The 17,709-nt window shown below is 41.5% G+C and overlaps 2 protein-coding genes across 2 annotated transcripts; one reads left to right on the plus strand and one right to left on the minus strand.

The window, feature by feature from the left end:
* Positions 1–2,644: 2,644 nt before the first annotated feature.
* Positions 2,645–4,198, minus strand: avpr2l (arginine vasopressin receptor 2, like). Its single transcript, XM_070853566.1, has 2 exons — positions 3,376–4,198; positions 2,645–2,724 (listed from the first exon to the last, which is right to left on the minus strand). Exons 1-2 carry the CDS (start codon positions 4,196–4,198, stop codon positions 2,645–2,647), a joined length of 903 nt encoding a protein of 300 aa, XP_070709667.1.
* A 3,885-nt stretch (positions 4,199–8,083) lies between these two features.
* On the plus strand, positions 8,084–17,707 carry LOC139221643 (calcium-independent phospholipase A2-gamma-like). The gene is made up of 10 exons (XM_070853564.1): positions 8,084–8,181; positions 9,387–10,509; positions 10,599–10,748; positions 10,878–11,029; positions 11,111–11,205; positions 11,341–11,512; positions 11,644–11,701; positions 11,940–12,134; positions 14,960–15,155; positions 15,621–17,707. The coding sequence occupies exons 2-10, from the start codon at positions 9,556–9,558 to the stop codon at positions 15,893–15,895; spliced, it is 2,247 nt and encodes a 748-aa protein (XP_070709665.1). The 5' UTR covers positions 8,084–8,181; positions 9,387–9,555; the 3' UTR covers positions 15,896–17,707.
* Positions 17,708–17,709: the final 2 nt, after the last annotated feature.

Below are 17,709 nucleotides of genomic sequence, written 5' to 3' on the forward strand. Positions count from 1 at the left end.
GGCGATACATCACTGGTACAAGATTTTCTGACGGGCATCTAAAATGATTGATTTCATGATTAGATCTCGGTGCCATCAGCCATTCGGTCTGTGTTTGACAGTTGCTTTTATTACAGTTTCTTGGTCTATTATATAACTCCATGGTGCTCTGTGTTATGTCTAAATGGTGAGTTTGTACCACTATGAATCTATACCTTCGTACACAACTGGTCAAATAGGTTCATCTTACGCTCTTATTTGTTTAACTGGAACAGCTACCGCTTGCTTTATTAATATATATCTGATCTTTTCTTTTGACTATGTTCAAACCATAGACTATATATTATAGACTATAAATGATATCCAGTCTATGGTTCCAACATCAATCAAATTTCGTTGTCATGAAGTCACAAGCAATCAAGTGAATGTAAGCAGAGGCTCATTTTATTTCTGTGCTGGGCTTGATTTCCCGGACCTCCCTGCAATTTTGTGCTCCTGCAAGTCAGTAGAGAAAATCAGTGATGGAGTTACTTTGAAGCAGAGTAAAATGCGCTGCAAATTGATTTCCTATGCCATGTGCTTCTCAGGGGATTGTGTTTGTGTCCAGTATGTCCGGAGAGATTGTTTGAAACTCTACAGTGACATGAAAATGAAGCGGCAGCAGGATTCATCTCCCACTTTTCCACCCTTGGGCCCAGAGTTAGTCATCACAGTATTTTCACCAAATGATGTAGCTAATCCCATTTGAAGCAGCTTTCCAGAATGAAATGTGCCATAGGCTGTCTCTGGCACTGTAGCAGGCCTGGTCACAGAGTCTCGTGGAACAGTTCAGAGTGAAGTGTAACCAGGTTAAATCATTGTATTTTTAGCCCACACATGTAGCATGTTAGTGGTTATGACAAAAGAGGAAAAAAAGCACACCATTAAGTCACTGCATTAGACAAAGACTTTAATGAGGCTGTGAAGACGGTATACATTCCTGTGAAATGCAGTGATCTTAAATTAGTTTTCCACAGCAGCTGTGTGTTTGAGAGAGAGGGGTTACATTGTTTTGTTTTTTTAATTAATTACAAATTGATGGAACATATGAGAGGATTTGTGAAGTGCTTTTTCAGATATCTCCAGGGTGTTGCATCACAGGAAGAGGTGACAAGATGACGCATTTTCCTGGCTCCTCTGCACCCACAAGGGTCTAAACAATGGCAGCAGGCAAACAAAATGTTTGCTCTCTTAAGGACTAGAGATACCCAAGCACTGTGGAGTAATAACACTAATATTGGTTTTGAAATATGCAATAAGATACAAAGCCTCTGGAAATGAACAATTGATCAATGAAAAGGGGATTATGGAATGAAATGTTAATAAAATAACAAAAGTAACAGTACATAATAGACAGCACAGTGGATCAAATCAGCTAAAGATAAAAACTAAAGATTAGAAAGCCTGAAGGGCTCAAGATAAAATTCCATTTTGATTTTAGCATCTGACAACTCAGTGTGTTCCTCAGATCTGTTAAGGTAGTAATGCAATGACAAAACAAGCAGATGGAAGAGATACAAGTGTAGCTCATAATTACATGAGAAACATTTACAGAACATTAAAAAGAAGTCAGAAATGTATGTTGGGTTTAACGGTTTATTTACAAAAGATTTTCTCTTCCTTTCCTCTGGCAGTGAATGAAAGACATCATGGTGTTCTGTACAAGTGTTATTAAGCCCCGGGGAAAAGATCTTAGCTTGTTTCACAGCTGCAAACTATCCTGCTAAACATATAAAATATGTGCTTTTCTTTGAAACATGATGACATGATGTTTTATTTGTCATAACACTGAATCAAAGGCAACAATTCAATTCAATTAAAATCCTGAGTCAATTAAAGACAAAGACAATAAAATGGTGAAGTGGAATGCAATAAGTACATTTAATCAATACAATACTGTGCTGTGTACACATTTGAGGTATCCGTACTCCACTAAAGTATTTCCATTTCATGACACTCTCTACATCTACTCCATTACAATTATCTGACAGCTATAGTTACAGGTTACTTTACAAAGCAAAACTCATGGACAATCTTTACAACATGATGTAGTTGAATTACCCAATTTGAGTTTGCTGATTTGTCAATTATCAAAAAATTAACCAGCAACTATGGACGACTGATTAATAATAAAGTTCCTTTCATTTAAATGAACGTGAAACATTTCATGGTTTCAGCCTCTCAAATCTGACAATTTCCTACTCTTAAATTGCTGTAAACTCAATCATTTTGAGGTTTATTTATCATTAGACACGCTATGCACACACATACTAGGGAATCTGTATACTTCATCATTGCAATTTACTGACAAAATACTGCAAGATGCCAACAGAAATTCAGTCTAATAATCATACAGCAATACAGACACCAATCCAGTTAGAGTTTTCATCATAAGAGATTTCAGGCCACTGTAGTAATTTGTACAAATCAGCTTGGTCCTCATAAAAGAGTCCAAACACAACAGCTACACAGCTTTAGGCAGAGGATCCATGATGGATGTTTCTGCATGTCAGCCATCCTACAGATGAGCCACCTGGAGTTCAGGGCCTTGCTTGTATCTCAAATGTCATGTTCCTCAATATGAATCATCAAACAGTTCCAGTTCGTGCATCCCTCCCATTTTCTCTCAGCTATAGTAGAGGTATATCCAAGGGTTTGTGCAGCTGTTCAGACTGGCCAGCAGCATGATGATGGCAAAAACTGGACCTATGAGAGAAAGTAAAGCAGAAAAATGAATTAAAGGCAGATGTTATTTGCACACAGGTGTCAGTAGTCAACAACACAGTTTGTAACCAGATGTACGTTGGAAAGAAGACATTTTTAAGTTTGTTGTACCCTGCTTTTTGTATTTCTATTTGACTTTATTATTTTAACCCAAACCACGATCGTTCCTGAACCTAACCTAGTAGTTTTGGTGCTTAAACCTAACCAAACTGCAACTGAAAACTTTCATTAATTAAGGAAAACTGAAATAGATAAGTGAACTAAGTTTACAAATAAATGAATGTAATTTAGTGTTGATCTCAAGGGGGATTTAAACCACTTTCCCTTGGGTGATAGTCCTGTGACTAAACCATTCAGCCACCACACACATCAATCTAAATAGGCATTTATCGCTCTTTATTCTGCATGACCAGACTGGGTGTAAATAGTTAAATAGTAATTGTCTGGCTATTTGCACCTATATGCAATTGCACATTACATTAATTAAATTGGCTTTAAAGAAAAAGAGGGCTGTCTCCAAATTTTCTCCACTATATATAAACGTGTGCCAAGACCACAGTGACAGTGAATATAAAGTCACAGGCATCTTTGGTCCTCCAAGGATGGGACCTCCTAGACATCACTTAGACCAACCTTGAGTGGGCGCACTGCTCGGGCTCCACGCAGACCACAGCTGGACAACAAAAAATGGGCTCCAGCACACTGTGTATGCCAGTATGATAACAAATGTCATCTTCACAGTCTTCAGCATGGCGTTGGACACCCCCTTCGTGCCTGCGCGCCCTGCCTGCAGCGCCTTCCTCTTCATGTTGAAGTAGATCGTTGTGCATATTCTTATTTGACAATAGAGCACAATTACCGCAGGCAGGGCGAACACCGACAGAGTGATCCAGCTGATATAGATCCGGCTCCCCCACGGTTCAAGAAATGTCGCCCAACAGTCGAACTGGTTCTGCTCCACCTCCCGCAGAGAGAAGATGAAGAGCTGAGGAGAGCTGAAGGCGAGGGAGGATAGCCACGCTGCGCATATGGAGATATACCTCCTAAAAGAACCATTTAAGAAGGAAACCATCGGCGTGCAGACCGCATGGTGCCGGTCTATGGTCATGGCCACTATCATGTACGTGGAGGCAAACATTCCGACCACCTGCAAGTATTTGACTGACCGGCACAGGAAGTCTGTGCCTCGGAACCTGTGCGTAATTTCAATGCAAAACTGCGGCAGGACTTGGAAAAAAGCGACCACCAGATCTGCCAAGCACAGGTGCAGGAGGAATAGCTGCGTCCTGGTGTGCCTTTTTCGCTTCTTCCAAAGTGTGCCCAAAAAGAAGAGATTACCACATGTTGCAAGCGCAAAAATCAAACCCAAAATCCCAGCTCTGATGAGCGCAAAGCGTCCAAACACTTCTTCATCCTCACCTGTCGTCTTTTCAGAGCTGTTGCTGCTGGGATTCATAATCCAAGAATTTCTGATGATTCTTCTGCGTCCTGTGACTTCATGCTTCACTTAACGTTTTCGTACATGGTGTACGTTGTGTTGGCCTACTGCGATGTTGGTGCTGAGACATCACGACATTTTCCTCCTTTGCGCGCGTTTCAAGTGAGTGGCAGTGAGAAGGGAAAGCCCCAACCTCCCTCCCCCTTAACCGAATACTTAGATATCTGTATTCTGTTATGAATTACACTTTATACTTTTTTACTTTGAGCTTTTCAAAACCAGGGAAAGATTTAATCAAGGATAAAAGTGGCTTACAAAACAGTCTGTTACTAATTTATGCATTAAACCACAATGAGAAAGTGGTAGCAATGGTGCAATATAATGATAAAAAAAATATCTGTTTTGTCCTTAAACTTTGTCCTTAAGCATTTTTGAGGGAGACAACATAACCTTACAATGCATTGATACTATTTGGGACGGGCTTGATGGTAATTGCACCAGGAGTTGCCATAAAAGCTCTGACATTTAGAGGCAGACAGAGAACTGGAAGAGCAGATGCTTTTAGATATATCCTGAAAATGAAAAGGAAAAGGCGAGTGTAAATAGCCTTTGATGGGGCAGGCAGGAACAAAACACCCTTAGGAGATGCACCAAGACAGTTACATAAAATACAGAAGCTTGATAGTTGAACCTTGATGGCTGTAGATATAAATCTTGTGAGGCAGTCAGTGAATCAACCCTGGCAGATGAAATATGAGTACTTCCAGCATTGCATTTTTATCCAGTTGCAAGGCTCACAAGAGATATGTTTTAAAAAAGAATGGCTGAGATATCCTGACTTCGACATTCTTTTTTTATTAAATTGCTTTGTCGAATACTTGATTCTTGTTGGTCAGTGACCTCACTCTGGAGGACCACATCAATGTGCAGGAGGAAGTGCAGTACATTTTGTTTACAAAAATGTTGCTCCATTAGAAAACACCATGTGTGCAACATTTTTCTTATATTACTTTTAATGTATTTGGAGAGCATGAAACTTTTATTTTATGGTTAATGGCTGAACTGCCCTCATTGAAAAAGAGAACAGCACAGAAAAAGCAAGAAACGTTAAAAGACACAGAGAGCTGGATAAGACAGAAAGACAGACATGAAACAAACACTAAATGAAACACAGTATGGGCTATGTTCATGTTTAAGGAGTGGTTAATAGAAAACAAAATGTCAAAAAAAGTTGACAGTTATATAGCCATAAGGGCTGGGATGTGTTACCACCTCTCAAAGTATGACATAATGAATTGTGCTAGCTTCAAATCCTTACAGACTGAGTAGATTGGACCCAAAAGTGTGGTTTGCCATATGGCTGCATGTGGCAAGATGAGGCAGAGTGGGCAATTGAGACTTAACAAGAGACTCTTATTTTGAAAGAGTTGGCAGAAAATGCCAGCTTTCCCTCACTGAGGGAGATCAAGATGATTAACTGTGTGACTGAGAAGCTACTGGGCTCCAACCATTACAGATCGGGAGAAGTGGAGCCGGATCCTGTCCTCCAATCCAGGCAATGGCAGCAGATCTGGTTCTGTGTTCACAGCACTCATTTTTCATACTTTATGCCCCGACTTTAGAGCAAAGGTTTCCTGACAAACATGTTTTCACAGGCTGAATAGGACTCTCCAGTATGAGTGAACTGACCTTTTCGCGTAAAATCATCAGAGTGTTCTTTTACAGCATCACTTAGTGCACATTTGTGGCATGACGAGGGCTGTTACAGAATGCGTGTCTACCGTACCAGTAGATGACAGCATACTTAGAACAATCACCATCTCTCAAGGTCATGGCAGGCTGTTAGTTAACGTTACACAATACAAGGTGGCGTGGGCATGATGCCGAACAGGGTGGTGTTTTTGCAGTCATCCAGACTCTTATCATTCCCTTTTACTCTCTGCTTCCTTTGCCAAGCTGCTTGTCCAAGAGTTCATATTTCACCAAAACCGGCTACAGGTTGCTGTTGTTTTGGGGTCTTCTAAAGCAATGGAAATAATAGCAGAGTGCTCTACTGACTGTCTGTGTTAAAATACTATTAACATGCTGTATATAATAGTATGCTATGATGGCATTGGTAATTGGTTGCACATTTTATTCTTTGCCCCTTAACCTTACTTTGATCTGAGTATAGCCGTTCTGTCTCCTACACATGTACCATTAGCAGTGCTACCCTGCTGTGATACTATAGACATGTTCAAGCCTTTCCAGAGATGTACTGTATGTAAGGAATGCATGGCAAAGTGTCTTTTATCAGGAATTAGGGGTGGGAAGATGAACCGTTTCGCATAAATGCACTGGCATGAGTGTTAAGTGATTGGCTTGATTAAAAAATGTTTGGACCAGATACAAATTGGCATGAACTTACAGTGCATTGTCTCCAAGATTCTTGCATTTGTAAAAATCTGATTCATTATGATTAGTGATTTGCTGTTTGCTTAAGAAGAACCAAAAAAAATATTTCTGGACCACTAATTATGCTAACTAACGTTATGCTTGCAAGATTCAAATAACAATTCATATAGATGAGGAACAGCAGATATATATAGCAATATAGTTTGACAGCTTGACATTTCACTATCCCCAAATCAATATCAAGATCTTCACGAAGAAATGATGGGCCATGTGTTACGTTACTGTCGGCTGCAGCTTAAAGAAGTGACTTGAATGTAGGATCTGAAACTGCTTAAGCTGAGTTCACACTACAGAAATATAGCCCACTATAGGATATGATCATGTAAAAAGTCTCAGTAAGCTCAGAGGGGCAGTGTACTTCCTGCAGGTTGTGTGTTAGTCGCCATCCAGTAGTTTTCAGAGGTTGAGGCACTGAATGATTACATTCACTGTTGGAAATAAGTTAGCTTGTTAATGTGTCACAATAAACACAGGCTTTAACTATGTCCCTGTTGCTATGGGTACTCATTACAATAAATTGAGACCAGACATTTTCACTGGAACTACTTCAGGTACCTTATAACACTGTTTAATAGACACCCAGCAGCCAATCAGAACTGAGTATTCGCCCAGAACATGACATATATGTATGTAAAAACATCTCTGTGCTTATCAAATGAACTGATTTTTCAAGTTAATTGTGTGACACAGACTGATGCTAAATTCCTCAACATGTGGTCCTGCTGAAAAGACTGTTCCACATGCACTACCCTTTAGCTGAGTCACTGTTTTGTCTTCACTGTGGTTTGTTGAGAACTATCATTAAAAGATTAGTGTGTGCATGTTAATCAAAAGAGAGAGAGAGACAGAGAGAGCAAATTAATATCCGCATTGCAATACATATTCAGAGAACTTACATTTACTGTAATATATTTCCCTTTGAGCATTCTCAATACAAGATGTTACTCTGTCTATGTCACAAATCACAGAAAATTCTCCTCTCCAGGTTGGAAATCTGAGGAGTGCTGAATCATTGATTACTTCAAGCCAAGGACAGCCGTGCTTGACAAAGATGAACAATCATTAGACAGCCAGATTCTGTTTGTTTGTGAGAAAAATGGTTGCAGGGACATTTTCACAAAAAAAGAAACGTGCTTTATAATCATAATGACTGTGACAACTGTATAAACTGTTGCTCTCCATGGTGCTGAATTGCTTACAGTAAACCTGCTGCAGGCTGTGAATCAGTGAATTCAGACCACATAGACAGTACGATAAAATAATCAAAGATTTTTGTCAGTGCATAACAATATTTGGAATTCTTGAAATATTATTTATATGTGTAATAATCATTTATTTATATTCCAATCATGTTTTGTCGCCATCTAGTGATTTAAATAAAGCATCATGCAGAGTATTATACCGTAGAGACCACGGACATACGTCACTTCCTCTCTTCTTCCTGTTTATTTTTTCTAACCAGCACCCATACATGTACCATCTTACCAACACAGGAATGAATTAAATATTTTGGTAACATATATATTTAACGGACTTTGGTTTGTAAGGTAAGAAGGACAATGTGTTTGCTTTTGTTGTATTGCGTAAAAAGTCGATAAAGTAACAATATACCCTCAAATTCATTAGCTAGCTAACGCCGTGCTAGCAGCAGTTCATGTAACGTTTTCTAGTGTGAACATCGCTTTCATCAGCTAACATCGTAGTCATGAGTTGTTTAGTACTTTAAGTAGGTCAAACTAAGAATATTATCTAACGCAGTTTTTAATACGTTTGAATTTACTTTAACGTTAAAGCTAGCTTAGCTTAACACTAGCTTTGACTGTCGGAGGTTTCATTTTCATGTTGAAGCTGTAGTTTCCTCATCTGTTTCGGAGTGGATTCATACTCAATAGGGTATCTGATAATACAAAGCCATTCTGTGCGATTTAATGTTAATAACCACATGGATGTAGCTTAAGTTGATGCTGTAGGGGAGGATCAACAGCGGAACATTTTCTCCATCTGGTTGGTTGTTTGGTTCAAATGTCCACCTCTCTTCGGAGCAGTGTCTTGCTGTCAATGATGTCCGTCAGCCACTTCTCTCTGAACCTGGTCCTACCGGGTGTGTGCACCAGCCGGGTTGACTCGACCACGAAGTGCACCCTCACGGGCAGAGTTTGGGGTTTGACTTTAGATGTTTCCACGACGAAGTAGACGCTAGCCGTCCCTTGAATTGGCATCCGCAGGGTCGGGGTACTAAAGCGGGCCCGGTAGTGGTGGAAGGTACGATGCTCCTCGTCGGTGGAGCAGAGGAAGTCCACACTGTAAAACCAGCAGGGCTGCAGTTCCCAGGTTTGGATGTACTCCCCGATCTGCTTTTTCCCCACTTCGATTGTAAAGTCTTTGTTAGCAATCCAGTTGATATTCCTGATCTCGGTGTCAGGACAGTTATCCAGCTGCTCCGTCGTGACAGTGTGGCGCAGCAAAGTTTTTTCAAGTTGAGCTGATTCAGCTGTGAAATTCAGACTTAATGAATGTCGATCCTCCATCTCGTCGTTGTAATAATCAACAGCGTACATGGCATCTGGGAACTGCAGGGTTTATGTATGTTGTTGTCTGCGTCTGTTTTTGTTGCTTCAAGAGTATCCATGGCTACCAGGATAGGAAGAGTGTTAAAGGGGGCCCTCTATTGGGCCTTTTTCTATTTACAACATTATGTTTGCAACCATGTGTGTTTTTTAAATAATAAGAATTTTTGTTCTGTTTTTTTTAGGGAAACATTTGAACATTGGAACAAGCAGCATGGAACTTCTACTGAACCTGCCGTAGCTGATGGCTGGGAGCCAGGATGCTGCATCATTTTACAGACATCAATCATCATCTGTTTGTCTGATTAACTTTTGAAGTTCCTCACTGTTCTTCCCGAGTGAGCCAGCAAACGCATGTCGCGAATCAGGACCACACTCGACAGCGTCACCAAGGCAGTGGGCAGCACAGACCTCATCTCCAAGTTCTCCCGCCTCAAGCCTGGCAGCACAACGGTGGACAGCGCCCATGCCGAAAAAACTCTGGCCAAAGCTGAGATCTTAACCTCTAACAACACAGGTACTGCCTCAACACCTGACACCACCATGAAAGAGGAAGAAGAAGAAGGCGAGAGGATCACAGCAGAGGAAGAGCCAGACAAGCAATGGCAGCAAGTTGCAGAGAAACCTTTTGTTGTCACAAAGAAGTCCACGCCTAGTTTAGCGTCAGCAGCAAGCATGTCTGCGTCGAGCACTCCCTCAAATGTGGCAAAACAAACGATGCAGCTGTTTCACCCAGCAGCTCTGTCCACCAACATGGATGATACCTACAAAACTCTGGCTCAGCATATCAATAGCTACTTTGGCAGTAGCGCGCAAGTGGAAGAAGGAGACAACAGGCAGCAGCACAGAGGAGGGGATGATCCTGTATCGGAGCCCATTCCCACAACTGTTTCTCGTACGACTGTGGACCACATTCCTATTTTGTCTCCAGTGGCGGAGGCTAAAAGTATTGAATCACCCACTACCTCTCCTCCCTCTCCATCTCCACCTGAAAAACTTCATCAAACTCCGGTATCAACGCCCACTTCTGATATCCCTCAGTCCGACCCTGCACCTGCCACATCGACTAAAAAGGGCTTCACCCACTATCTTAACTACCCTCGGCCCAGCGTTCAGGCTTTTGTTGGCAGCTACATCGCCCCCCTGGTCCCTAAATTCAGAGGTGATACAAAAAGCATTGCAGCTGAAAAAGACAAGTCTTCAGAAGTCACCGTGGAGCCCGCTGTGGACAAGGCAGGAGAGAAGACAGACAGTGAAGAGGAGAGAGCGAACAAAGAGAAGCAACAGCTGTTGATTCAAAGAGAAAAGGTAAAAAGTGTGGCCACAGTACATTGTCAAGATGAAGTAAAATGTGTTGGAGCCTCATGTTTTATACATGTTGTGTATTGGTCATGCAGATAATAGCTAGAGTGAGTTTAGACAACAGGACCAGAGCTCTGGTGAAAGGCCTGCAGAGAGTAACTGATGTCAAGCTCCTCACCAGTCGAGTGGAGGAGATCAGCCATCACCTCCTGGAGTTCCCTGAGACACGAGGTGTAGCTATCAAGGTTAGCGTCTATCACTTTTTTTTTGTACCCTGCAGCTCAGTTTAATGCCAGATGTGTTGCACAGACCTCAAATGTGTGAGTATAAGGGAAATTGTAGCAGTATGTTTGACTGTAATTTTTACTTCTCAGGCAAGTGTGCTGCCTTGTCTGCTGCGTTTGCGGCAGGCCAAAGACCTTCCTCTTCAGGCTGCTGTGAGAGAGGCGCTGGCCGTGGTTGGCTACACCGAACCAGTCAAAGGCAGAGGAATTCGAGTCCTGGCCATAGACGGAGGCGGAACAAGGTAAAGTTATGCAAGAGGGAAAATAAAATCTTAAAGTATTTTTGTCAGTGTAAGTTTGTAAACCTTGTGACTTTGTTACAGGGGACTGCTGGCTCTGCAGACTCTCCATGAATTGCAGAACCTGACCGGCAAACGAATCCACCAGCTGTTCGACTACATTTGTGGAGTCAGCACAGGTATATTTTCATCACTGTTTGGTGTTTGTAATTTATTGTCTTTTCACTCTCCTCTCGACCCTCACTGAACCCACGTGTGAATTTATGTAAACTTGATTCCCTCGCTCAGCGCCATATTGTTCTTCTCTACTTTAGGCGCCATTTTGGCCTTCATGCTGGGAATTTTCCAGATCCCCTTAGAGGAGTGCGAGGAGATGTATAGGAAGCTGGGTGCGGATGTCTTCAAGCAGAATGTCATTGTTGGAACGGTCAAAATGGGCTGGAGCCATGCTTTCTATGACAGCGAAATCTGGGAAAACATCCTCAAGTTAGTCTGCAAGACACATTCATTCCTCCTTTTTTCCCCCCGTGTTTCCATTTCTTTACAACTCTCCTCCATCCTTGATTGAAAAGACACTGGGGTAGTCTGTCTTTAATTTGTTTTTGTATGTTCTTTAGGGAACGGATGGGTGACGGGTGTATGATTGAGACTGCCAGGGACCCACATTGCCCTAAAGTAAGTCACACATCTGTTCAGCTCTACAAGACAAACAATTTGTGTGGATTCATTTGAATTGAGGCTGTTTATATGTAGCGACGCGCATATGCACTTTTTCCAGATCTTTAAAAGAACTCAAATTTAATTTATTTTTATGTCCACTGTGCAACAAAGCACTTCAGCTTGTTGGCGTGCTGTAAAAATAAAAATGACGTGTCATGTTCTCCTCTAAATACGGGTTTTGTACGTCCACCAGGTGTCAGCAGTGAGCACCATTGTGAACAGGGGTTTACCCTTAAAGGCCTATGTGTTCAGGAACTACAGACTCATGCCTGGAGTGAGATCCCACTACCTCGGAGACTGCAAACACAAAATGTGGCAGGCTATCAGGGCCTCGTCTGCCGCTCCGGGCTACTTCCAGGAATTTGTCCTGGGAAAAGACCTCCATCAGGTGTGACACAGAGCTGAGAAAACCAGGAGATGTCATCGCTAAGTTTACTGTAGTTTTAGTTTGTAATCTGAATTAGTTAAATTAATTAGAATTTTAGCAAGACTGGCTTCCCTGGACTCACAGTGTTAAACCATATCTGTTTAGTTTTCAGGTGTGAAACATCCATATTAGATGCTTTCCCGTGTCATTTTGTCTAAAAATCTAGCAACACGATCAGTAATGTTGTGACTTTGTCTTTAAAAATATTTTTCCTTCACATATGCATCAACATGAACAGTGATCCAAGAAGTCACATCTCTCTTAGAGCCCTAGTTTAGTGTGAGAGGGTAATTTCCTTAAAATCTTATCAATCAATACATTTTCACTATAGGGCCTAGTGCCAAGTACAGAAGGATTGAGCATTGCACTGCACTCTGTGTGTGTGTGTGTGTGTGTGTGTGTGTCACTCCTCCAATCCCATAACCTTGGAGGCAGTCCCTTAATGGATTCATCCTCTCCTCAACAGAATGAGATGGAAGTACAGAGAGAGTTCCTGGACCTGGTTGTTTGTCCCCTAAACATCAAAGTCCTCATCCTCGTATGACTTAGCCGGCCTTCCTGCAGAGAAATGGAACACCCCTGATTTTATCCCCCATGAAAGAGAATATGGGATCAGGGATCCTGTCTGTCAGACCGCCACTGTCTAAAAGGATGTTTCACATGCTCCACAATGGAGTAAATAATAAGTAATAAAAATATTAGGTTTATACTTTCTACCACTATGATCTTTTATACAGCTTGCCCCCGTATCACAGAGCCCCTTTAATATGCTATTTTATGAAGTTTGATTATTAGGCCAGATATCTTTAGATGGTCTTTATGGGCGGCAATTACGCTCAAGGCTTAGCTTAATTTTTAACCTACTTAGAAGCAGGGACAAGGCTAATTTTGCCTAACAATTATTTCTCTTCCCCTGCCATTTCTAATGCAAGAATCCTGGTAGTCAGGCTTTTTCAGTGTTTTAGTCAATAAGAGATCCTTATATCCAGTCCTGTTTACTGGCCTAAGTCTTGGTTCTCCCTGAGGTATTTAGAATTAAAACAAATGGTCTACTAGTTATTCGCCCGAGTCCAAGCTTTTTCCAGCTACTTATTTAGGGAAGAAGTAAATGTAACTGTAGCCTCTGCCACTGAAAGCTTAAGTGATGTGTGATAGTTTAATAGCAAACTCTAAATAGCAAACTGATATTATTTTAGCATGTTTATTCTATAGGAGCATGAGATTGGGATTGAGATTAGTTTTTAAAATTAGTGGTTGTCATCTCTAATGTACATATATATAATGTATATATATTTTGAGTCGTTTCTCATGGATGGCATCTCAGCACGGATGGGAAAATGGAAGGTGAATGAGTTGTGAGTGTGTGTTATTCTCCACATTCCTCTCGGAGCTGCATAGTGTTTCATCAACAGTTTGAGCTACCGTTTCCACCCACCGGTCTCACTCCTACTCTAGTTTTCAGCACTAGCAGCGGTATTTCACAGGAAAAATCTGCCATAACAGGACATCAGGAATGCATATATACACACATAAACACGGCGGAGAAAGATGCAGTCAAATAACACAATACCCAATCGTTTGCCTATGTGAGGATGCTGCATTTTCACATTTTGTTTATCGTGTTGCGACTGGATACAGGCTGGACGCCACTGACTTAGATGAGACTCCAGGGTGAGAGGTTGAGGGTCAGCGCTGAGGAGCAGCTGCGTAATTAACCTGCAGTCTCAAGAGTGCAAACTGTGTTCATCTGTTCAATTGCTTACACCTGAGGGCAAACTGCTTCATAATTAGGTGATGAGTGATATGTTTTAGGTAGTGTTGTCACATAATGATACCAGGGTAGCAGAGTGGACTGCCTAAGAGCTGTAGTCACACATAGATGCATATTTGAATCCAGAATAAGTTTCTCTAGAATGAAATATTAAGCCTATTCTGGTATTTTTTAATTATTCACATTCTTTGGTTTGAGGAGAGGATTTAAGCTTTCTGATACTTTACTGTCCTCCTCCTGTAGAGGCATGGAAGTGACCTTTACCCCTGCTCCCCAGGGGAGGATCTGACCTCTTGTGTGCCACACTTCCCATCTCTATTAATCCAAGCCAGAAGCACTCTAGTGGTCGGCTCTGGTCCAAAACTGGACTCGAGGAAAGACTGAGAAAGAGTGTTTTAGCGCTAAACTGATCCAGGCATCCATTCAGCTGTATTGTCCTCTTTCTCTCATTGTTGGCATCATTTAGATCAGCAACGCTTTCATGAATCTAGTAACATTATGTAGTGATAAAGAGACGGCAATGGAAAAAGCAAGCAAACAGTTTGTGATTAGCTTATAAATTAAGTTAGTTCGTTAGTAAGATTAGAATACTGAATGTAATATGCTGTATCAGTCAGGCTAAATTCAGACTGATGCAGCAGTTGGACTCTTTATGTAGCTAAATTCCAAACCAATTACTGACAAAATAACGTATTTTAGCTGCTAAAAAGACAGCTTTTCCTTCTTGTTTACTTCTGAATAAATGGGGCTCTTTGCCAGTGCAGCACATCTCTGGCCAGGGAGCTTCTTTTCCTTTGGCCTAAAGCTGTGTGGCCCTGGGACATCTTGTTCACTTCACCTCATTTGTCCCCTACTGGCTGTCACAACAAATATATTAAACCCAGAGGCACACTCTATACATGCAAAATCTCCCATTTGTGCATGAACCTGGGTTAGTAAGCATATTTGGTAATTGGCTTTATTTTTTATTTTGTCTTTGGTTCTGTCCTTTTATCATCTCCCCTTTCTCCTACAGGATGGAGGACTCCTAATCAACAACCCCACAGCGTTGGCCATCCATGAGTGTAAATGTCTGTGGCCTAACACCCCGCTGCAGTGTGTGTTGTCTCTGGGCACAGGACGGTACGAGACGATGGGCAAGAACAGCACGACCTACACAAGCCTGAAGGCCAAGCTCACCAACGTCATCAGCAGTGCCACAGACACAGAGGGTAAGACCACACAAAATGTTGTTCAGTGTTCTCTTTTTCCAAAAAAGAAAATACAAAATTGCCTTTAACTAGTGTCTGACTAGGGCAGCATGATGGTGCTGTGGTTAGCACTGTTGCCTCACAGCAAGACGGTCCCGGGTTCGAATCCCGGTTTGAACCCGGGGTGTTTCTGTGTGTTCTCCCCATGCTAGCGTGGGTTCTCTCCGGGTACTCCGGCTTCCTCCCACAATCCAAAGACATGCACATTAGGTTAATTGGTAACTCTAAATTGCCCGTAGGTGTGAGAGTGAGAGTCTGTCTCTGTATGTGGCCCTGTGATTGGCTGGCGACCAGTCCAGGGCGTACCCCGCCTCTCGCCCGAAGTCAGCTGGGATAGGCTCCAGCTCCCCCTGCGACCCTGACAGAGAAGCGGTATAGAAAATGGATGGATGGATGGATAGTGTCTGACTTGTGTCTTTTTTTTAGAGGTGCACACCATGCTGGACGCTCTCCTGCCCCCTGACACCTACTTCCGTTTCAACCCCTACATGAGCGAGGACATCCCATTGAACGAGAGCCGCGTGGATAAGCTGAACTTCCTGAAGAGCGAGGGGGAGCGCTACCTGCAGCGCAACATGGCCAAGCTGAGGAAGGCAGCCAGCGTGCTGGGCCAGGAGAAGAGCACCATCCAGAGACTGGCTGAGTGGGCCAAGCTCAAGGCGGACATGTACGAGGGTCTCCCCTTCGTCTCCAAACTGTAGTCATTGACTTGGCAACAGTGTGACCACAGGAGAGTTTTTAAGGTAAGAGTACATGTGACGATGGATTGAACTGTTGAAAAGGGAACCAAACTGGACACATTTTTAAGCATCTAGGGAGGCAATTTGGAATAAAATACAAAACGATGTGTTCACATGGTTTGATCATCTACCTAACACTAAAAAGAAAAATGTACAACTATTCATTAAAAGGCAATATACTATACTAGACTGTAAATAATAGTGTGAAATGTCGAACATGATATCTTTTGTTCTTTTTGGGACATGATAAGACTACGATGAAGACAGAATAATGTTCTTTGGAAAGAATTCAGCAGGTTTTTACACAATGATGAAGTCATTCACTTGACTGATCAGAGGAAGGAAATGGTCATAAGAATTGATAAATGTATGAATTTGAAGCCGGGTAAAAGTGTAAGGTGGCTCTGACACATGACCACATAATGAATAATTAATGTTAATATGATGACTGTTTTTATTTTTAAAAGAAACAAGATCTGTGGTCTTTTGCATTTGCGATTACTTGAATACCATAAGTTACAACTAATACATGGTTGCACATTGAGAACATAAACATGACTGCCTATTTCTAACACTGTACAGAAGTACCTCATGCACTTTGTCACATAGAGTTCTTAACCTAGAAAATGTAAATAATATTTGGAGTAATTGTGAATTACTAGAGTTCTAATGCTAGAATTTAAGAATATGACAAAAGAAATACTGCTGATGCTTAAAAGGAATAGTTTGGATTATTTTAAGTGGGGTTGTATGACTTCCTAATCCTAAATGAGTGTATTACTTACAATAGGTGGTGGTCGATATGCACCCAGTTTGGAGGCGCAGGCAGCCCTGGCACACATGCTAACCATGTACTGCTGTGGATGGGTTCAGCAAGCAGAAAAACATATTTTAGATCTTTAAAAAAAACATCAGTTTAAGTGTGCGCTATATTTAGAACATTTTTCCTGCTTTACACTACTGCAGACTGCACTCGGACACCACTGAACACACTGAATCTTTTTCACTTCCTTGTTTCAAAGCCACCAGACTTCATTGATCAAAACAGCAATTTTATCTTGCCTTAATCAGTCAGTTATCTTGTGTTATTGTGTGGTTTTGGTTTGGATCTGAATTAACTTATCACTTAATTGATCGAGGCACCAGTAGCTCAATGAACTCCTGTGCTTTGCAGGATAAAATTACTATTTTTATCAATAGAGTCTGGTATCGTAGAGAACGAGAACAGCTTCAGGAGTTTGTTGGAACTGGCTGTCTGATGGCAACGTAAAGCGGTGAAAACATTGTAAATACAAATTTAAGCTGATACTGATTTTTTTTAGGTGGGTCTTTTTCTGCTGACCCCATCCATGGCAGTACATTGCTTAGCGTCTGTGCCAGGACTCCTGGCTTCTCCTGCAAACTGGGAGAATGCTGACTCCCATACTACATACTGTTAGTAACACACTAAGCAAGTGCAACATGATACAAGCCCACTTAAAGAATTCTGTGCTGTCCGTTTAATTTCACTATCCTGTGTCGGTAAATTCAGCCACTTTAAACTCTGCTCTGATACCTATGATATGAGACTGTGATTACTGTTTTCCTCGTGGTACAAAGCATGTTCTCCTTTGTGGCCCATTATTTAGTATGAAGCTTTTGCAGCCCTGGCTGTTGTTGTGGTACACTTAATAAATTTAACATACTTTTTACATTGTGAGAACCGTAATAGCACCCATCTCTCCCTTCATGATTGCTTGGTGGAATATGAAAAAAAATGTAATGAAAAAATAAAA

This window comes from Pempheris klunzingeri, chromosome 22 (genome assembly GCF_042242105.1).
Source record: "Pempheris klunzingeri isolate RE-2024b chromosome 22, fPemKlu1.hap1, whole genome shotgun sequence".
Classification (NCBI taxonomy): Eukaryota; Metazoa; Chordata; class Actinopteri; order Acropomatiformes; family Pempheridae; genus Pempheris; species Pempheris klunzingeri.